At 45.8% G+C, this 23,222-nt stretch overlaps 1 protein-coding gene across 1 annotated transcript in view; it reads right to left on the bottom strand.

The window, feature by feature from the left end:
* The window catches only part of B3GNT7 (UDP-GlcNAc:betaGal beta-1,3-N-acetylglucosaminyltransferase 7), a 28,378-nt gene extending 8,477 nt beyond the window's left edge, over positions 1-19,901 (bottom strand). The window contains exon 1 of the mRNA XM_035133545.2: positions 19,774-19,901. Within this exon, the coding sequence (XP_034989436.1) occupies positions 19,774-19,784 (11 nt within the window). The 5' untranslated portion in view covers positions 19,785-19,901. The remainder of the gene's footprint in view (positions 1-19,773) is intronic.
* Positions 19,902-23,222: the final 3,321 nt, after the last annotated feature.

Below are 23,222 nucleotides of genomic sequence, written 5' to 3'. Positions count from 1 at the left end.
CGGCGCTGACAATACTCACAGGCTGCAGTCATCTTCTTGGAGAAAGGATATGATTATAACTGACTGCTGAATAAATAAATATAGATGGCATAACGTTGGTGCCAAAAGCCCTGATTTGTTTTGTTCTTATTTCTTTAACAACCTCATAGGTACATTCATTTGAATGACAGCTTTCAAAAACAAAGAGGGGGGGGAAGCAAGTTAAAAACTTTACTCAGAAAAGATATTAATGGAAATTAGACAGCCCAGACAGGTTTCCAAAAACTATCGCTTGATTAGTGTTGCAGTTTGTTCCTTAACTTATAACTATGGTTTTATCTGCTCTTATAAGAGTTTCCGCAACTCTGCACTGCTGATCTGTATTCTGTGAGCTCCTGATGAGTGCTTTGATTTAATCTTACCATAAATCTCTTTGTGAAGTTCCTTATGCCTGGGAAGCAGGCTATAAAAATCCTTGAAATAAGAAAATGGTGACGTCGTATCGGTCTAACTATTTACGAGCCCTGCTCACACTGATGTACATTGATATCCTTCTCCAGGTGTTCTGGGCAGGCATGTGTGGGCTACATTAAGTAGGACGTGATGTGCCGGCCCTATTGTTAGGCAAAGGGATGAGTTTGCTTCAGGCAGCAGCTGCTGAGAGCGGACACAGCACCCACCCACCCCTGGCTCTTTCTCTCAAGCTGTTCCCCTCAACTAGAAGACAAGGGTTCTGTTCGCCACCTTGCTCATCCTGGACCTCCTAAACCAGGCATAGGCAACCTTGGCTCTCCAGATGTTTTGGAACTACAACTCCCATGATCCCTAGCTAACAGGGCCAGTGGTCAGGGATCATGGGAGTTGTAGTTCCAAAACATCTGGAGAGCCAAGGTTGCCTATGCCTGTCCTAAACCAGACATCCCCAAACTGCGGCCCTCCAGATGTTTTGGCCTACAACTCCCATGATCCCCAGCTAACAGGACCAGTGGTCAGGGATGGTGGGAATTGTAGTCCAGAACATCTGGAGGGCCGAAGTTTGGGGATGCCTGTCCTAAACTAACCTGCTGCCCCCAGTACAGGACTTTCTTTTATCTGTCCTGAATCTCCCAACATTCAGCTTCATGGGAAAGCTTTGCTCTACCTGCTATCTCCCTGCCAGGATTATTCTTATAAACTTCTGTCGTGTCATTTCTCATTTACCTTTTCTCTAAACCAGTGTTTCCCAAACTTGAGTCTCCAGAGTTGATTTTTTTTTTTGCACTACAGTTCCCATCATCCCTGACCCCTGGTCCTGCTAGCTAGGGATGATGGGAGTTGTAGTCCAAAAACAGCTGCCAAATTTGGAAAATACTGCTCAAAACTAAAACAAAAAACAAAAAACCCAACGTTGCAAAGTTTTTTAGGAAGACCCCAAAATTGCCGAGCTTTTCTTAGACAACCCCCAGAGTTACTGAGCTTCCTTTTACAAAAACACGATTTTTCGATTGACTTGCCTAAGATCCAGGACAAAGCGACACATTTCAGAAATTCCCCCCGAACGTCAATTCCGCCTTTGAAAACCCGGTAATGTCTGGCAAAAACCTAGCTTTCGCCAAAAAGGCTTACGGAGATCAGGAGTGAAGACAGTCTCTCCCAAAAGCCAAGAGGAGCCACATATAGGTTTGATCAGTCATTTCCACGCAAGTTTAGCTATTAAAACCAAGGAGGGGAAAATAACAGGAAAGGATTTTGCTGATGGAATCAAATGGTCCCAAAGTGCCGGGGGGGGGGGGAGAATCACTGCAAGCTTTTAGTACTTTTCACCCGACCTGAGACATCCCACCGGTGGCAGCAAGCGAGACGTCAGCAGCCAAAATTTATTCCATTAGCAAAAAACTGAAGTTCTACCCAGGGCAGTGTCCAATTTCCGCAGGCTTACACGCAACCCCCCCCCTCCCCGTGTTTCCAAATCCCTCGCATTCCAGTCACCTGGGCTCTCTCCATCAGTTTGCAACCGGCATGTGGGTGGGGTGGGGAGAGGCAGCAGGCAAGTTTCTGTTTGCGGAATGGGGCCTTCCCTCCCTGAATAGAAGGAGGTCTGTTTGCTGGCCAGCCTTCAGGCTTCGGGGGTCTATGGAGGACATTCTTCGCCCTCAAAGCAAGACCGAAGCGAGGAAGTGGGGGGGGGGTAGGGAGTTCATCATTAGGGCTCTTTGATGCTTGTTGCATCGAATAAGTGCGCAATGTTCAGAGAGGCACAGCTCCCATCACTTTGGCCAGACAGGAACTGGAGGTTTTCCCTCTGCAACAGCCATACGCTCCCCTGCTCCTCTTTCGTCTGCCCTTGCAAGGTTAAACTGAGGAGGAGGTTGCCTCCTGAAGAGTCAACCTGATAGAAAATTAGGCGTGGTGTGGTGTGGGTCCTGTGGAAAAAAGCGGAGCGAACAGAACTATTCCCCCCTCCACCTCTTTCCCACTTTTCTTCCTAATGCAACACTAATGTCTCAACAAAAGAAACGGATCTGTGGAAAATGTAACCTGAAGAAAAGAGACATTGCACATGCAGTGGTACCTCGGTTTAAGTCAGGCACCCCCAGACTTCAGCCCTCCAGATGTTTTGGACTACAATTCCCATGGTGACAGCAGTCACGAAATTAAAAGACGCCTGCTTCTTGGGAGAAAAGCAATGACAAACCTAGACAGCATCTTAAAAAGCAGAGACATCACCTTGCCGACAAAGGTCTGTATAGTTAAAGCTATGGTTTTCCCAGTAGTGATGTATGGAAGTGAGAGCTGGACCATAAAGAAGGCTGATCGCCGAAGAATTGATGCTTTTGAATTGTGGTGCTGGGGGAGACTCTTGAGAGTCCCATGGACTGCAAGTCCCATGGACTGTGTTTCTGGGGAAACACAGCCCAGAATAAGTAAGGAGGTAGTACAAGAATACTTGGCTAGTTTAGATGTATTCAAGTCTCCAGGGCCAGATGAACTACATCCAAGAGTATTAAAAGAACTGGCAGAGGTGATTTCAGAACCACTGGCAATAATCTTTGAAAATTCCTGGAGAACAGGCGAAGTTCCAGCAGACTGGAGGAGGGCAAATGTTGTCCCTATTTTCAAAAAGGGGAAAAGAGAGGACCCAAACAATTACCGCCCAGTCAGCCTGACATCAATACCAGGAAAGATTCTAGAGCAGATCATTAAGCAAACAGTCTGTGAGCACCTAGAAAGAAACTCTGTGATCACTAAAAGTCAGCATGGGTTCCTGAAAAATAAGTCATGTCAGACTAATCTGATCTCATTTTTTGACAGAATTACAAGCCTGGTAGATGAAGGGAACGCTGTGGATGTAGCCTATCTTGATTTCAGCAAGGCCTTTGACAAAGTGCCCCATGGTATTCTTGTAAAGAAGCTGGTAAAATGTGGGCTAGACAATGCTACCATTCAGTGGATTTGTAGCTGGCTTACTGACCGAACCCAAAGGGTGCTCATCAATGGCTCCTCCTCATCCTGGAGAGTAGTGACTAGTGGGGTGCCACAGGGTTCTGTCTTGGGCCCAGTCTTGTTCAACATCTTTATCAATGACTTGGATGATGGGCTTGAGGGAATCCTGAGCAAGTTTGCAGATGACACCAAATTGGGAGGGGTGGCTAACACCCCAGAGGACAGGATCACACTTCAGAATGACCTTAACAGATTAGACAACTGGGCCAAAGCAAACAAGATGAATTTTAACAAGGAGAAATGTAAAGTACTACACTTGGGCAAAAAAAAATGAAAGGCACAAATACAGGATGGGAGACACCTGGCTTGAGAGCAGTACATGTGAAAAGGATCTAGGAGTTTTGGTTGACCACAAACTTGACATGAGTCAGCAGTGTGATGCAGCAGCTAAAAAAGCCAATGCAATTCTGGGCTGCATCAATAGGAGTATAGCATCTAGATCAAGGGAAGTAATATTACCACTGTATTCTGCTCTGGTCAGACCTCACCTGGAGTATTGTGTCCAGTTCTGGGCACCACAGTTCAAGAAGGATACTGATAAGCTGGAACGTGTCCAGAAGAGGGCAACCAAAATGGTCAAAGGCCTGGAAACGATGCCTTATGAGGAACGGCTTAGGGAGCTGGGTATGTTTAGCCTGGAGAAGAGAAGGTTAAGGGGTGATATGATAACCATGTTCAAATATATAAAAGGATGTCATATAGAGGAGGGAGAACGGTTGTTTTCTGCTGCTCCAGAGAAGCGGACACGGAGCAACGGATTCAAACTACAAGAAAGAAAATTCCACCTAAACATTAGGAAGAACTTCCTGACAGTAAGAGCTGTTCGGCAGTGGAATTTGCTGCCAAGGAGTGTGGTGGAGTCTCCTTCTTTGGAGGTCTTTAAGCAGAGGCTTGACAGCCATCTGTCAGGAATGCTTTGATGGTGTTTCCTGCTTGGCAGGGGGTTGGACTGGATGGCCCTTGTGGTCTCTTCCAACTCTATGATTCTATGATTCTATGATTCTATGATTCTATAAGATCAAACCTCTCTATTCTGAAGGAAATCTGCCCTGAGTGCTCACTGGAAGGACAGATCGTGAAGCTGAGGCTCCAATACTTTGGCCACCTCATGAGAAGAGAAGAATCCTTGGAAAAGACCGTGATGTTGGGAAAGATTGAGGGCACTAGGAGAAGGGGACAACAGAGGACGAGATGGTTGGACAGTGTTCTCGAAGCTACGAACATGAGTTTGACCAAACTGCGGGAGGCAGTCGGACACAACTAAACGACTAAACAACAACAACAACAACAATTCCCATCTTCCCCGACCACTGGTTCTGTTAGCTAGGGATCATGGGAGTTGTAGGCCAAAGCATCTGGAGGGCCGCAGTTTGGGGATGCCTGCTTTAAGTAGACAATTGGTTCTGGAAGTCTGTACTTAACCTGAAGCGTACTTAACCTGAAGCGAACTTTCCCATTGAAAGTAATGGAAAGTGGATTAATCCGTTCCAGACGGTCCACAGAGTACTTAAACTGAAAGTACTCAAACCGAAGTGTACTTAGAATCATAGAGTTGGAAGAGACCACAAGGGCCATCCAGTCCAACCCCCTGCCAAGCAGGAAACACCATCAAAGCATTCTTGACATATGCCTGTCAAGCCTCTGCTTAAAGACCTCCAAAGAAGGAGACTCCACCACACTCCTTGGCAGCAAATTCCACTGCCGAACAGCTCTTACTGTCAGGAAGTCTTCCTAATGTTTAGGTGGAATCTTCTTTTTTGTAGTTTGAATCCATTGCTCCGTGTCCGCTTCTCTGGAGCAGCAGAAAACAATCTTTCATCCTCCTCTATATGACATCCTTTTATATATTTGAACATGGCTATCATATCACCCCTTAACCTTCTCTTCTCCAGGCTAAACATACCCAGCTCCCTAAGCCATTCCTAAGGCATCGTTTCCAGGTCTTTGACCATTTTGGTTGCCCTCTTCTGGACACGTTCCAGCTTGTCAGTATCCTTCTTGAACTGTGGTGCCCAGAACTGGACACAGTACTCCAGGTGAGGTCTGACCAGAGCAGAATACAGTGGTACTATTACTTCCCTAGATCTAGATGCTATACTCCTATTGATGCAGCCCATAATTGCATTGGCTTTTTTAGCTGCTGCATCACACTGCTGACTCATGTCAAGTTTGTGGTCTACCAAGACTCCTAGATCCTTTTCACATGTACTGCTCTCAAGCCAGGTGTCACCCATCCTGTATTTGTGCCTTTCTGTATTCTCCAGAGCGGAATACAGTGGTAGAGCGGAATACAGTGGTAAACCGAGGTATGACTGTACTTTTGTAAACCAATAACACACACACACACACACACACACACACACACAGGTGTACTCCCCATATTTTTCTGTGTAAAAGTCGAGGTTACTTTTTTAAAAAAATTATGCTAAAAATTGGGGATCGTCTTATAGTGGAGATTTGGGACGGGCGCTTGGTGGCTGGAGATCGTCAGCGGCAATCCCCCCCCCCGAAATAAAGCTCAGGAACTGTGGGCAAACCTCCCCCAAAAAAGCTCAACAACTCTGGGCAATTCCCCCCCCCATTTTCTCAATTTGGAGTCCCCCAAAAGACGGGGGCATGTTATACACAGAAAAATACAGTTGGTGTCTGTGTATATTCTGCCTCTCTCATGGACAATTGGACATCCAATCCTAGAATTGTAGAATTGGGACCCGAAGGGTCATCTAGCCCAACCCCCTGCAATGCAGGAATCACAAAGCATCCAGGACAGACAGCCAGACAGCTATCCAACCTCCAAGGAAGGAGAGTCCACCACCTTCCGAGGAAGTCCATTCCACTGTCGAACAGCTCTTACTGTCAGGAAGTTCTTCCTGATGTTAAGTCAGAACCATCCTATTTGTAACCTGGAAGAACATTCAGGACACATAACAGAGTTCTTCTTGCAGTGCATAGTTTAAACTGTGGAACTCCCTCCCCACAGGAAAAGAGGATTAGACAAATTCATGGAGGAGGAGAGGGCTATCAATGGCTACTAGCCAGGATGGCTATTGCTCTGCCTCCACAGCTGGGAGGCAGCAATGCTTCTGTATTGCAGGAGGGGAGTTCAAATCCTGTTCTTGTGTTCGAATCCTGATTGCTGATTTCTCACAGTCATCTGAGTGGCAACCGTGAGAACAGGATGCTAGCAGTTCCAGCAATTCTAATGTTATAATAAAGGGAGAAAATGTTTTCTCTTTCCACTTTCTCCATGCTATGGATTATTTCATAACCTTCTTCTATCATGTCACCACTTGCATTTTCTCTGAACTTAAAAGTCCCAAACCCTGCAAATATTTCCTCATGCAGAGGGTCACTCCATCCCCTCGATAATTTTGGTGGCCCTTTTTTGAACCTTATCCAACTCTGCAATATCCTTTTTCAGGCGTGGTGGCCAGAACTGCGCAACAGTCTTTCAAATGCGGTCGCACCACAGCTCCGTATAATGGTATTATGATTCTTCATTTACTGCCAGGCATCCCAGCTCCCCTCCTGCACAATATCCTTCCTCCATCAGCCTCTGCGACAACATTCACGCCTCTCTCCACAATGTGTTGCTCAAAGCAGCTTGCAGATGTCAATGACAACACAGTAACAGAATCAAGAGGACACAAAACTACCAGACTAAAAACATCAGCAAGAAAACGACAACACCAGGAAGGGCAGCACCCATAACAGCACCCTAAGCAGCAATAGAGTCAGAAGCTGGTTTAAACGGGAACGCTTGCAATTGGTTCTGGCACTTTCCACACGAAAACCTGCTCTTTACTGCCAAACAGGGCAATCTGCAGAAAACCAGAATTGCCGTTTGTTCCAATTCAGCATTAAAGAGCAGGTTTTCCTGGGGAAAGGGGCAGGGGGTGGGGGGAGCGCCCAGCCCAGGCCGGGACAGCGTGGATCTGTGCCTTAGAAAGCACAGGGCATAGGGGAAGTGGGGAGGAGTCCCTAGTTTCTTGGAGCAATGGTATCCCAGTTTGGAATTAGCCAGGCGCCAGTTGCATTTGCCCCTGGCTTCCGGCCACTTGCAACCAAGTGAAGATGCCCGGGTGCCAGTATGGCACCTGACATCTCCGCCATCCAGGGATCATTGGATCTAGACTTTTTTCTCACACTAATACCACATCCCGTGGAATTGTATCCATTATATTTTATCAGCACGATCGGAACCAATTTCAGGAACCGAAATGCTTTTTCTGTGCAACATCAGCGGTGAACAATGTTAATTGTTGTCGCTTGCCTCCACTTCCCCCACCGCACTGCTCTGCTCACAGCTGTGAAGAATATTGTTACATTATGAATGGTCCATGTCACCCTTAAGAAAAAGAGGTAGGAATAAGCCAATATATACATGGACTGTCCTTGGATCAAGGGACTTTTCTTCTTTAAGTTCTCAAAGTGCTTAACCGAGCTCAAGGTTGTCATCTGTATTAGTCGAATGTTTAACTGAAGATCAGTCACAATCAGTCCATCAAATGTAAGGTACTGCACTTGGGCAAAAAAAAAAAAATGAAAGGCACAAATACAGGATGGGTGACACCTGGCTTAAGAGCAGTACGTGTGAAAAGGATCTAGGAGTCTTGGTAGACCACAAACTTGACATGTGTCAGCAGTCTGATGCAGCAGCTAAAAAAGCCAATGCAATTCTGGGCTGCATCAATAGGAGTATAGCATCTAGATCAAGGGAAGTAATAGTACCACTGTATTCTGCTCTGGTCAGACCTCACCTGGAGTACAGTGTCCAGTTCTGGGCACCACAGTTCAAGAAGGATACTGACAAGCTGGAACGTGTCCAGAAGAGGGCAACCAAAATGGTCAAAGGCCTGGAAATGATGCCTTATGAGGAACGGCTTAGGGAGCTGGGTATGTTTAGCCTGGAGAAGAGAAGGTTAAGGGGTGATATGATAGCCATGTTCAAATATATGAAAGGATGTCATATGGAGGAGGGAGAAAGATTGTTTTCTGCTGCTCCAGAGAAGCGGACACGAAGCAATGGATTCAAACTTCAAGAAAGAAGATTCCACCTAAACATTAGGAAGAACTTCCTGACAGTAAGAGCTGTTGGGCAGTGGAATTTGCTGCCAAGGAGTGTGGTGGAGTCTCCTTCTTTGGAGGTCTTTAAGCAGAGGCTTGACAGGCATATGTCAAGAATGCTTTGATGGTGTTTCCTGCTTGGCAGGGGGTTGGACTGGATGGCCCTTGTGGTCTCTTCAAACTCTGTGATTCTATGATCATTTGAAAAGTAAGATGTATGGGATGCCGGACGGATCCAGCAAGCTGCTCTGATGTTCTTCTTTCACTGTTAGTGTGGGATAGCAGCCACCAGCCTCTCTGAAAGCCACATTTCCCAGGATCCTTTAGGGAAAGCTGTTAACACTCAGAAACGCATTAAATGCGCAAATGTTTGCAGAAGAAGAATGGGGTCATTTTATCAAGCTGGCTCTCCTGGCGAACGGCGGGAGGGGAGGGGACAGACCCGTTTGGCTCATTCAGATTTCCAGGTAGAGCAAAGGCAAAGCATTTCTCCTCTTGGTTTCAAAAGCTGACCCTTTCAAGTGCCCAGAGGGCATCAGCGTAGTGTCAGAACTTACAAAGAACTGAAATCACTCCTGCCCAGTGGCTGATGCAATTCAGAAGGGCAGTTTCCATCCCTTGGGCCTGGGAACTACTGTACAAGAATAGTTGCACGTTCCCAAGAGTCACCTTTTTAAAATAATGCTTTATTCTTTTTTCCAGCCAGAAAGTTACATTTGTTACTCAACAACTATATTCCAATTCAACAAAACTGGTGACTTTCTGCCCACCCAACATTGATGTTTATAACCCAAATTACATACAGTTGCGTTTTAAGGTTCCATCTTATCTAATTACATCCTCTCTAACATGTTTCTTAATATGCTCTGCTATTTTCTGACAGCTCAGTTTCCAGATTCTATCTATCTTTTATCAGTGCCATCAATTTTGCCATCTCTGCGAATTCCAAGAGTCGCCTTTTAAGAGGTTCACTAAATCAATTCAGATAATGCAAGACACTTAAAGGATGGGGAATCTATGACCCTCTGGGTGTTGCTAGACTCTGACTCTCAACAGCTGTTGGCCAACTCAGACTTTGTAACCCTTCACAAGGCCAGCCGCCTCGCAGATCTGTAGGCTGAGGGTCAAGGGACATATAACCCTTTTCTCCTCTACTAGGTGCTCTCCTGAAGTAGAGTATTTGCTAGGGGTGCATGGAATTCCTCCACTGGCAGCTTCAGGGAAGAGATAATTCCCCAGGACTTCAGCAGGAGAGAAAAGGGTTAAATTTCTCACCTGCTCTGATCCAAGGATTCCCCACACAGCTGATGCAATTTGCATTTCTCAAATACTGTACAGGCACCCCCAATCTGCAGCCCTCCAGATGTTTTGGCCTACAACTCCCATGATCCCTAGCTAACAGGACCAGTGGTCAGGGATGATGGGAATTGTAGTCCAAAACATCTGGAGGGCCAATGTTTGGGGGTGCCTGCTCAAATACCTGCAGGTTTCAAATACCCAGTCCTTTCTTCTGGGGGGCACGCAATACCCCTAAACATTTTGTGAATCCAAGTTTGGCCTCATTGAGGGGCAGTATTTCAATAGGAGCAGGAAAATTAGAGTTCCCCATAACATTTTATTTTTTTTTAGAACGAAAGCACTGCAAATACCTAAAATGCAAAGATCCATTTCATGTCAAGTTTGGCTCTTACTCAAACTCGGAGCAATATAGACCAGGTTTAATTTTGTTGAGCTTTTTTTTTACTTTTTACAAAAACACCGAAGAAAAGTGATTATTCAGTTGACTTCTCTAAGATCCAGGACAAAGCCCCACCTTTCAGGAAACCCCCCCACCCAATCAATTCCACCTTTGAAATTCCAAAATCCAGAGGTAGGACCGCAGCTAGGTTTTTTCAGTGTTGAAGAGATATCTCTAAACATGTGGAAAAAATGGCTCAGGACCTCAATATCTTAAGGAAGGCCTCTCCCCATACAAACCGACCTTGCCATCTGAGACCCTTCTCTTGTGTCCCCCATCCCAGAGAAGTTTGGAGGGTGGCCTTTTCTGTAGTGGCTCCCCGACTGCTGTCCTTTTCCGTATCAATAATTTAAATCACAGCAAAAGGGATTGGGGGATCAAAATTATGCTGGGCCATCACAACCCCTTTATTTTGGGGCATGCTTGACATTTTATCTCGCAACTCCCCCCGCGCCCCTAAAGGTAACATTTGCAAACTCAAAGTGGATCGTTTTCAGCCTGCGTGTGAGCTCTCCATTGCTATGTGGCGGGTCTTCTGCTGGTCTGCACTGGGCTACTGCAGGTAGCAGACCCTTGGGCCTAGCTGGACCCTTGTTCTGAACCAGCAAGGCTCCCCTTTTCAAGAGCCTCTGCAAATTGAGAATTCAACAATCAGAAAAGAAGAGGCTAGAAAGAGAAGGATAAGAGAACGATAAAACAGCAGAGGGAAAGAAGAGAAGCAGTCACTCCAGCTCGGCTGAGAAATCAGCAGCTTCCAATTTCTCCTCTCCTTGTTGGTCTGTTTCAATTCCAGCTGGTCATTTCTAAGAACTTTGGAGCCAAGAACTAATGTCTGAGTTTGCTTTTTTCCTCCTCCCTCCCAACTTATTTTCGTCTTGTGCTGTACTTTTTAGAATGTAAGCCTGAGAGCAGTGCTGGAGGAACCCTGTCCGGCACCCAGGGCAGGGCAACCCGTATAGAGTGCCCATGTGCAGCATCCCGTACGGACTGCGCATGTGCGCCATCCCATATGGAGTGCGCACACAGGGCAGCCCGTACGGACGCCATGTGATAGGCAGCCCGTACGGACGCCCGAACGGATGGCGCACGCCTTCGGCTGCTCTACAGCTGGGGGGAGGCAGGGGCTAACTTCTCTCTCTCTCTCTCTCTCTCTCTCTCTCTCTCTCTCTCTCTCTCTCTCTCTCTCTCACACACACACACACACACACACACACACACACACGAGTGGCACCCAGGGTGGCCCTCCCCTCCGCCCCCTTCCTATGCTCCTGCCTGAGAGCACCTACTCTAGCATCCTGTTTTCAACAGTGGCCAACTAGGTGCTCCCAAAAGGCCCACAAGCCAAGCAGGAAAGCAATGACCCTCCCCGTTGATTTGTCCTGCAGGAATCGGTATTTGGAGATACACCATGTCTGAACATGGAGGTTCCATTTAGCTGTCATGGCTAGCTACTCTTCTCACTAAACATTACTTGGGAAGAAACAGGAAGAGGTCAGGGATAGCAGCAACAGTCATCTGAGCATAAGTCATTTATCTAGGGGGTCTTAGGAGACCACAAACCTGAGTCCGCAGTGTGATGCAGCAGCAAAAAAACCTAATACTATTCTAGGCTGCTTCAACAGAAGTCGAGTGTCCAGATCAAGGGAAGTCATAGTCTAATTCTATTCTGCCTTGGTCAGACCACACCTGGAATACCCTGCCCAGTTCTGGGCACCACAATTTAGTTAGAGTATTGACAACCAGGAACTTGTGCAAAAGAGTCTGGAAACCAAGCCATATGAGGAATGGTTGAAGGAGCTGGATAGGTTTAGCCTGGAGAAGAGGAGACTAAGAGGAGATATGAGAGCCATCATCAAGTATCTGAAGGGTTGTCACATAGTATTTTATTCTGTTAACCACCCTGAGATCTTTTGATGAATGGCAGTGTACAAATTTAATAAATAAAATACTTTTTAAAAATGGAAGATGGAGTGAGTTTGATTCTAGGTTGTGCTTGTGGCATTTTGGGACGTGCATTTATGGCACACATGATCTTGTTTTCAACGTTTTTTGCACTTGCAGAAGTTTCAGGGCAGACATACCGCTCGATTTCCCATCCACAACTTCCTGCTGAAATCCTGTAACTTTTCTTACAGCAAATGTTCTGGGGTTATTCTTAAATTTTGCGCTGCTTCTGTTGCACTATCATGCAGGAGCTCCCCTCCAGACGGCAATGCAATCGTGCAATAGCACTGCAGCAGCATCACAGAGTCTCCTCTTGAGAGTCCCATGGACTGCAAGAAGATCAAACCTCTCCATTCTGAAGGAAATCAGCCCTGAGTGCTCACTGGAAGGACAGATCCTGAAGCTGAGGCTCCAATACTTTGGCCACCTCATGAGAAGAGAAGACTCCCTGAAAAAGACCCTGATGTTGGGAAAGATGGAGGGCACTAGGAGAAGGGGACGACAGAGGACGAGATGGTTGGACAGTGTTCTTGAAGCCACCAACATGAGTTTGACCAAACTGTGGGAGGCAGTGGAAGACAGGAGTGCCTGGTGTGCTCTGGTACATGGGGTCACGAAGAGTCGGACAGGACTAGACGACTAAACAACAACAGCATCACAGAACAACTGATAAAGTGGATTGACTTGTGGACGGTCCAGCATAAATCCACCGCTAATAAACTACCATTGCATCAGTGACGCAATGCAGAATGCGTCTGTAAAAAAAAAAAGAAAGCCCGCCCTGCTGGTCTGAGGGGGCCCTTGATTCAGCAGGAGGGCTATTCACACAATCTGAACTTTTTCTCACTGAGTGATCAATCCCTGCTTGGGAGAAGAAGACTGTGTGAGCTACATGCAAGAGTTTAAAACAGAGGGACTCTTGTGCGCTGCACCATGTCAAATACAAGATGAATATAGAAGGCACAACTTTAGACTAGCAAGCTTTGTGCCAACATTTCTTTATACAATTTTTTTTTGAAAAAACAACAACATACCACTATGTTTTATCCACTGGAGAAAATTACAGAGGTTGCAGACACAGGGTCTGTGATGCAGCCAAAGTCAAGCACCGCTGGTTTTCAACAAGACTTGTGGCTTCACTGTGGCTGGATCAGGCCATCGCCCTGCGTTACGTTAGGCTGCAGCCTGGCAAAATGAGAAGGAATGGGAAAGGAAAACTACAAGCCGAGGAAAATCTGCCCTAACACATAAGGGAGGTACTATCCAATGTTTCTCCCCTACCTCCAACTTCAAGATTTATAATGTGCAAAAATAATAATAATGTGCAAGCAATAAGATGTGCAAAACAATAAAAATAAGATAAACTGCAAAAGGTGATGCACTCAGGAATGAAAAGCGATAAAGCCATATCTACAGTTGTACAATATTACTTAAAATGTCTGTGGCTGTAACCAGGTGACCTGTTTGCCTAGCATTCATCCTGGTCTGCTTCAAGGGAAGATAAGATAGTGTTGCCTTAAGAAAATGTTTGCTACACTTTCCAGTGAGTTTTTCTGGTAGTTGCTTCTGGGGAGATTAGATGGATGTCGAGTCGGGCCAAGTGTCACTCTGATTCTTCCCACACTGGCAATTTCCCGGACCACTTTCCTTATCACAAAACGTATTATCTTTTCGGGGAAGCGGGTTCCTTGTGCAAGACCTTTCTGTCACCCACAATTGTGCAGCCTGAATTTGCCGACTTGGGGATAAGCGACAGTCTGGAAGCGCGCTGGGCCATCCTTCGGGGATCGCTTTCTTAAACAAAAGTGACTGTCCAAATACCAAGGTGCTCAGCTCTTGACTAATTTAAGTTGGCAACTTATTCCAGAGAACCTTTGCGTAGTACATTTCCAGGGATTTAAAAGCGCGGCGCGTTCCATTATCCCAATAAAGAGCTTTGAGGTTTTTTCTTCTTCTTACGATTGAGCAGTATTTAAGTTGCATGAAATAAATAGTTACAGGTAGGTAGCCGTGTTGGTCTGACGTAGTCGAAACAAAATTTAAAAATTCCTTCCATGAAATAAATAAATACTCGTAAAGAGCATTTATTTATTTCATGGAAGGAATTTTTTTATTTTGTTTCGACTACGTCAGACCAACATCCTTGTAAGGTAGGCCAATGCGCTGGAATCCCCGTGTTTCGGAAGAAAAGCTGAGGGCAAGAACACCCAGTCAGTTTGCGGCAGAAGAGACAACTGAACTGGGGGGGGGGTTTGGCATAGTTCACACTCTTTGTGCCCCCCCCCCGCCACTCTCTCCAGCAGCACCTATTAGCTCTTTTGCCAACTGTGACTAATGGCCTGCAGCAACGGGTTTTTAATAAAAAAAGGGGGGAGTGGCTGCCGGCATTTGAGCATTAATCTGCAGAGATGAAAACACATTTTGTGCATGGTCAGAGGCACCCTCCACATCACACAATCTAAAGCCTGGCATTTGGAAACAAGGTAACAATGCCAATTTATTTTAAACCAGCGCAGGAGTAGCCCCCACCCACCCCCTGCTCTTGATAGTTCTAAAAACTGGACTCTGCTTTGGTTATCAATTAAATCTGTGGCATGTGACTCCTTGTCCAGTCGTAATGCAAACCCCGTTTGCGGTCATTTCCCACTGATATGCTAAGCTAACCAACTTTTTTTCAAAGACAAGTTAGTCTTGTTTTCAACGCGTCATTTAAGTAACCCTATGAAATCCAACCTGCCATTATTTGCACTTATTGCTACAGCTGAAGAATTTTGAATGGAGGTCAGTTATGTATATTTATCTATTTTTATTTACTGTGTCTATATATCTCCTTCATTTCCCAGGTTCTCCCCCTCCTCATTTAATCAACCACAACAATCCTGCGAGGTAGATTAGGCTGAGAGAGGCAGCCCAAGTGCACCCCATGAGCTTCATAGAATCACAGAGTTAGAAGGGGCCACAAGGGTCATCTAGTCCAACCCCCTGCAATCCCAATGTGGGACTCGAACCCACGACCCTGAGACTAAGAGTCTCATGCTCTGCCGACTGAGCTAATCCCACAGGCTGAGTGGGCATTTGAACCCTGGTCTCCCAGATCCTAGTCCAACACTCCAACCACAACACCACACTGGCTCTGACGACACAAAAGGTAAATTATATTTATTTTTATTTCGGTGGGAAAATCCACCTTTCCAGCACATTACTAGATTACTCTTCTGACTGCTGCCAATCCTGGAAATTACAGTACACAAGAGGAACAGGCAGCTAAATAGCTAGCGCTTACTCATAATGTTCCTAGCTGCTGCCCTGACCCAGCCGCAGCTGTTAGACTTTCTCCCCAGTCCTAAAATTAACACTTTCTTTCCATCAAAAGTGAAATTAAGGCCCTCGGGCCTAAGGCATTAAGGCTGCTGCTTGGTATGAAATAAACGAAACTTCAGCCTGGAACGATGAAATGAAACCTAAAAAGGCTAAAGCTAGTGCAAGGGGAAGATAAGGAGAAGCCCTGCCGTAACGTAAGGGCTTCCTAGAACCATAGAACTGTAGAGTTGGGAAGGCACCCCAGGGGTCATCTAGTCCAACCCCCTGCAATGCAGGAATCTCGGCTAAAGCATCCATGGCGGATGGCCATCCAACCCCTGCTTTCAGCCAGCAATTTAGATCCCAATGCACAAAATCTCCCCTGTGGCAGATTTGCCATTTCCTGTTGCTCTATGCAAAAAGAACAAAAGAAAACAGAAAAACGCAAGTCACCCGCTCAGAAGCTTTCAGCTTTAAAACAGGCTGTGGATTCTCATCCATTGAAACAGCAGCGGTTCAAATTAAGTGACACCAGATCCTTAGAGGAGATATTTAGGAGGGACAGTGTGGTGTAGTGGTTAGAGCATCGGACTAAGACCTGGGACATGAAGGTTCAAATCCCCACTTGGCAAGATCTCGCCTTGGGCCAGTCACTGCCATTCAGCCTAACCTTCCTCACAGGGTTATTGTGGGGATCAAATGAAGAGGGAACCATCTATACCACCCTGAACCCCTTGGAGGAAAAGGTGGGGGGGAAATGCAGTAAATTAATTAAATAGGAGGTGTCAAAAGACACATCCAGACAACCTAGTTATTGAGCACCCATCTTCATTTGTTTGCAGGGAGATTGGACTGTGTGTTCTATTTGATGAGCATTAATTCCTGCCAACCTAGCAGTTTGAAAGCACGTCAAAATGCAAGTAGATAAATAGGAACCGCTACAGCGGGAAGGTAAACAGCGTTTCCATGTGCTGCTCTGGTTTGCCAGAAGCGGCTTTGTCATGCTGGCCACATGACCTGGAAGCTGTACGCCGGCTCCCTCGGCCAATAATGCGAGATGAGCGCGCAACCCCAGAGTCGGTCACGACTGGACCTAATGGTCAGGGGTCCCTTTACCTTTACCTTTTTAATTCTTATAACCTATCCATTCTGGCGGAAATCAGCCCTGAGTGCTCACTGGAAGGACAGATCGTGAAAGTGAGGCTCCAATACTTTGGCCACCTCATGAGAAGAGAAGACTCCCTGGAAAAGCCCCTGATGTTGGGAAAGATGGAGGGCACAAGGAGAAGGGGACGACAAACAGGGCCGGCCCTACGGCCAGGCTGGGTGGCGCAGGGCACCACGGCGCCGGCCTGCCAGGGGGGCCGCCGGTCCGCCGCGCAGCTGCGCCCATGGCAACCTGTGAAACAGGACGGGGGGGGGGCGCCGGAGGGATCCGTCGCACCACGGCGCAAGGGGCACTTAGGACAGCCCTGACGACAAAGGACGAGATGGTTGGACAGTGTTCTCGAAGACACCAACATGAGTCTGACCAAACTGCGGGAGGCAGTGGAAGACAGGAGTGCCTGGCGTGCTCTGGTCCACGGGGTCACGAAGAGTCGGACACGACTAAACGACTAAACAACAACAATTCTTATATGTTTGCGGGGAGGTTAGAGGGATGGTGTATCAAAAGCAAGCGCTCCCTCTACACTGCCCCTTTCCCTATCTTCACTTTCCTTATTGCAAAAAGTCTGATCTTCCGGGGAAACAAGTTTCTTGCGCAAGACCCTCCCAACCAGCTGTATAATGATGCAACCTGACTGTGCGGCAGGTGACCAAAACCCTCACAGAAATAGCCACCAACTTCTCCGGAGCGCCATAGAGAGATGGTGCAGAAAAGGAGATCCTTCTCCGCTCCGCTCTCAATCCTGGAGGCTGTGTAAACTTGTCCCAAACCAACTCACCCCTTTTTTTACAGGAGGAAGATGCAAATTTTGCTGCAAATTCACCTAGAGCTAAAAACCCCTAGGAGCTAAGATACACCAGCAGCCTGACATCTAGCGCAGCTTCCATCTTTCCCTAACAGGGAACACAAGATGGTGAGTCCCTTGGCATCTCCTGGCAGGACTTCGGATGCCCGCTGTCTATAAACCCTGGGGAGTTAGCAGTTAACGTACAATACTGAGCTTGATGGACCAAACTTATTCTGTGCAAGGGAGCTTGCAAAAAGGTTGGTGCCAGTGGCCTCTTCCTATCCTTAGCCAGGATGAACAGAAGGTCTATTGTAGTTCATGAATAGACCACTGGCCAGTGTTCTAGCAGACCCCATAAATGGACCTTGATTTGATCCTGCAAGCAATTGCTCATGTTTCAAAGCAAGAGTTTCATACTCTGGATCTCCGAGCAGAAAATCAGTGGCAGCTTAGTTCCACACTAGATCCACACTCCTGGCTCTCTAGATGTGCTACACGCCAGTGCACTAGTATTCTAGTCTCTTTAAAAAAATGATAATGAAGGAAGAAATAAGAGTTTGGCCACTTGTCCTCCACTCCAACCACCCCTGCAACAATCAGCATCATATTTTGATTCGCAAGTTGCTCAAGGGATGGGCTATTTTTACAATGACTCTGCGAGGTAGGTTGGGTTGAAAGTGTGTGACGCCCATCACCAAGTCATCCACGGAGCCCTATGGGTGAAAAGAGGCTTGAACGCAAGCGCCCCCCCCCCCGTCTACACCTCATAGCTGCCAAGTTATCCCTTATTTTAAGGGATTTTCCCTTATGCTGAATAGGCTTCCTTGCGAGAAAAGGGAAAACTTGGCAGCTATGCTACACCTGTGATCCAATTACTTGGGAGTAACCCCCACTAAATATAGGAAGACTTCTGCATAATCATCAGACACAGGATCACACCATAAGTCTTTCTCTAGTAGGTCTCAGTAATCTTTTTATTCCAGGATGAAAACCTCAAACCGAGGAAATGCAAGACTGGAACGGAAAGATAGGGTTGGTTTTGAGAAGGATCCGTTACAGGAAACTACGGTTTGCAAGCATCTTTGGCCACCAACTTCTCTCTCTCTCTCTCTCTCTCTCTCTCTCTCTCTCTCTCTCTCTAAGCTGCAGACTCTCAGATCTGCATTTCCTAACTTCCTAAATGCTTTGATATACTGTCAGCTAATAAGAGAAAATATGAAGAACTTTGCCGGAGCAATGCAACGGCCCATCGAGTCCAGCAGCCTGTTCTCCCAGTGGCCAAGCAGACAGCACAGGGAACCTGCAAGCGGGATCCGGGCGCAAGAACATCTCTCCCCTCCTGTGGCTTCCAAAAACTGGCATTCATCCTGACAGGGGAGGCAGAACATGGCCACTGTGGCTAGCAAGCCACTGGAAAACTTCTTTGTTTCTGTCCTGAATCTCCTATCATTCAGCTTCCCTGGATGACCCTATGCTCTAGGATTCTGAAAGGTGGAGATTTCTCGCTGTCTATTTTCTACACACCTCCTCAGACATCTCTACTATTGTTTTCCCCACCCCTTTAATTCACTTTTTCTCCGAACTAAAAATTCCCAAACGCTGCAACCTTTCCAGGGGGGGTCGCTCCCTTCCCTTGATCATTTTGGCTGCCCTTTTCTGAACATTTCCCAACTCCACAATAGCCTTTTCGAGGTCCAAGAACCAGAACTGCACACAGCATTCCTAGCGGGGTCTCGCCACTCATTTGTAGGGCAGCCTTAAGATATCGCCAGTTCTGTTTCGGATCTCTCTCCTCTTAACAAATTCCCTAGTATGGAATTTGCACTTTCCACCCTACACAGATTCAACATCTTCATCCAGCCATCTCCAGCCAGGCCCACTTATCTTGTCGCCTTTTGTTTTTTACAAGAACACTGAATGAAGCCTGGGCATTAAAAATAAAAAGAAATGGAGTGGGGCGAGTGAAGCTAAGCACAGAAAAGATTAACACTGGGGCGGTTACTCTGGAAGCAAGATTTGGAGTTGAAGGAAATCATTCCGCTCCACGCTTTTAATCACAACCACTAGGATGATGTTTTAGCAGGAAAGGCAAACGAAGGAGGGAGGATGAGAAAAACTCATGCTAAAAAAGAAGGTCTTGAATTGGAATGCTCAATTTAGCCAGCAAAAGATGGGAAGGAAGGAGGCGATTCTTAAACGCGCTTCTTGGAGAGCAAAAAAAAAAAAGGGACCCTGGGAGTTGGAGCAACGCACAGCTGGAAAAGATGCAAATCAAAGAGGTCTCTTTTGAAAAAGAGCCGCACTCACCACTGGAACATACTGCTGAGCCGGGAGAAGTTTCTCGGGGTTGGAGGGAGCACAAAGAGAGGCGTCTTCTGGTCCCCACGCGGAGCGCAGGCGGCTGCGGCGGAGGATGGGACGGCACGGCACCAGCTTCTGAGCCCGGGGCCGGAGGAGAAGCGCCTCGCCGCCGGACCCTCCTCTCGCTCGGCCGAAAGGTGGAGCCACCAAGAAGCGCGCCTCTCGCCCGCAGGTGCTTAACCCTTCCGCCGCTGCAGGGCTCCTCGGGCGCGCGCGCCTGCCCACCCGCCCGGCGGCTGCTAGAGCAAGCGAGCGCGCGCATCTCGGAGAAGGAGCTTCCAGGCAGTGCCGGATTTACGTAGAAGGTAAACAAGGTATAGTTTAGGGCCCCTTCAAAAAAAATTAAAGGAAACAAACCTGGATGTACATTTATTTCCAAAATATAAGACAAAAAAACCAAAGAAAATAAAACCTGTCTTTGCATTATTAAGTTTGTTATGAATAAAGAATCATTTTAAGTTAGAGTTTAATAACATAGCTGCCAAGTTATCCCCTTTTTTAAGGGATTTTCCATTATGCTGAATAGGCTTCCTCGCGAGAAAAGGGAAAACTTGGCAGCTATGCTTAATAATTATTTCACTCTTAATATACTTCTTCTTAATTGTATTTCACTATTAATATACTTCTTCTTAATATGTGACCTCAAAATTCTTATAACAATTGTATTTCAGTTCAACAGATACTTTGATAAAATGCATATTCTGTTATGGCTTTAGATACTTATTAGATCCATAAATTACCATAGCATACCATATATTCAACACAAAAAACAGTGACAATTTGTTGTTGACAAAGAACAGCTGGACATATATAGGGCCCCCATTACCTTCAGTAGCTTAGGGCCTCATCAAACCAAAATCCGGCCCTGCTTCCAGGCTGCAAGCTTGCAGCTCACACAGCATTCTTCGGCAGGGAGGAGACAGCTGCATGGCCAGCAATTGTGACCTTGTTTTGGAATTGATTTTTTTTTAAAAAAATACATCATCGTGATACCTGGGAAGGGGAGTCAGTGTACAGTGGCGGGTAGTTCCGTTGGTTACAATCGCAAATACTTTTTTGTTGTTCAAAAAAGCAATCATAGAATTGTAGAGTTGGGAGGGAACCCAGAGGTCATCTAGGACTCTAGGCCAACCCCCTGCAATGCAGGGTGTGTCTCTGGGGCCAATGGGAGCTGTACTCCGAAATATACAGTATGGACAAAGGCTGCGTTAATACCGGTAGGTGGAGGACTTTAAAAATATATACATATATTGCTTGCTCTTTTAAGATTTTGTCTTGTTGGAGGGGGGTGCTGGGGGGGGGGGAACTGCTTGATGTTGGACTCCAGGTCCCATCCGCCCCAGCAAGTGGGGTCAGTGGTCAGGGATTATGGGATGTGTAGTCCAGGAACATTAGGGGGTGTTCTCTTCCCTAATCTAATGCCACTTTCCGTGTTGGAAAAGCCAGCTGTAGTCAGTTAAAATAAATACATATGTGTAGAAATAGTTAATGCATGAAAAAGTTGGCCACTGTGATAAGAGAATAATGCACTAGATGGGGCTTTGGGTCTGATCCAGCCAGAAATGTACCCAAGCAAACATTTCTATGGATGACCAACCTGTTCTTCCAGGTTAAATGAAAGCAAGGTGGAGCACCAAAAACTCTGGGTGAACGGGGTGCATTTCCTGTAACCCTCACAAATATTACACAAAAATTTGCAAGTTTTTAAAAGAGGGCGGTCTTTAAAAGGTACAGTACTGTCAGAAATAGACTTGTTCCTTGGAGGTGATTGACATGCTGTCAAATCAGCATATGCATATACAGTTGGAATTGTTAACAAGTCATTTGACTCATTAGCATTTGAAATGTCCCTCTTCCCACCTAGTCCTCATAATTGATTTAATTAAGAGCTGTTCTGCAGTGGGATTTGCTACCAAGGAGTGTGGTGGAGTCTCCTTCTTTGGAGGTCTTTAAGCAGAGGCTTGACAGGCATACAGTATGTCAAGAATGCTTTGATGGTGTTTCCTGCTTGGACTGGATGGCCCTTGTAGTCTCTTCCAACTCTACGATTCTATGATTCTATGATTCTATGAACGTATTCCAAAACTACAATATCCTTTTTCAGGTGAGGCGGCCAGAACTGTACACAATATTCCAAAACTCCAGTTGCACAATAGATTTGTCTAATGACATTATGATGCCGGCAGTTTTCTTTTAAATTCTCCACTCAAAGGGTGACCTTGGACCCCTCAAGACAGTAACAAGGCCAGATTCCAAGGTCAAAATATGCAGGAACCAGAAATTGGATTCCAGTCTTGAGCTTGGAGGCAGTGTGAGCTATGAATACTTTCTGCATAGAATTTAGCTCCTGAAGATACAAAATACTATTTATTTTTAAAAATGTGATTCTGTTCATGAATCGCATTGCATAGAATACCTGCGGCAGGAGCGTCAACAGTAAAAACAACGTAAAACAATTCCATATATTGAAAGCAATTTCATATGTGAAAACAAGGTCGGGTCTGATGCAAATATAGATTGGGACAAATAAAATATCCACTTCAAAGGGGTTCTTGAAAAAAGCATATAATGATAATAATAATAATAATAATAATAATAATAATAATAATAATATATTTATTTATTTATACCCCACCCATCTGGCTGGGTTTCTCCAGCCACTCTGGGTGGCTTCCAACAGAAAAATGAAATAAAATAATCTATTAAACATTAAAAGCCTCCCTAAACAATAAAAAGACAATAGAGAGATATGGGAGGGAGTTCCACACTAAAGGCTTGATTCCTATATTGTATGGAACAGACTTTCTGATAAAGATGATATCTGCAGGGGTTTCCTGGTCTCAATGCTGGGAGATAAGAGCCAATGCCAAGAGCTTCAGTAGGTCAACGTCACCTTCTTAGTCCCAGGGATACACAGAAATTGAAATTATCCATGTATAAAGGACCAGTCTAGCTTGTAGGAATATACACATTTTTTAGATCCTCAGAAATCTGTATCAGGCAAAATTGAAATGTAGCAGTTATACGTATAACTTTGTTATTTTAGCCAAACTAGGATCTCCCATGGACTTTTAAAGTTCTGGTTCCCAGAGTAAGCGGTACAACCCCCCCCCCCCCTGGGGGGGCAGTGAGATTTACCTGGAGATGTAAATGAGTATCAGACTTTGAGAAGCTGGTATCCCTGAATCAAGTTCATCCATTTTGTTGGATTAATTAAACTAACTAGTTTCGATTGGATTTCAAATCAATGTGCACTTAATTGTTTCTGTTTTGAATTTTATGGTGTTATCATCAACCTTCATGCAAACTGCTATTCTTAATACAGTGGTACCTCGGTTTATGAACACAATTGGTTCCGGAAATCTGTTCATAAACTGAAGCATTCATAAACTGAA

Source organism: Zootoca vivipara, chromosome 5, assembly GCF_963506605.1.
Source record: "Zootoca vivipara chromosome 5, rZooViv1.1, whole genome shotgun sequence".
In the NCBI taxonomy this organism is placed as follows: Eukaryota; Metazoa; Chordata; class Lepidosauria; order Squamata; family Lacertidae; genus Zootoca; species Zootoca vivipara.
The sequence above is the reverse complement of the archived record's forward strand: the minus strand, read 5'-3'. Positions and strand labels throughout refer to the sequence as shown.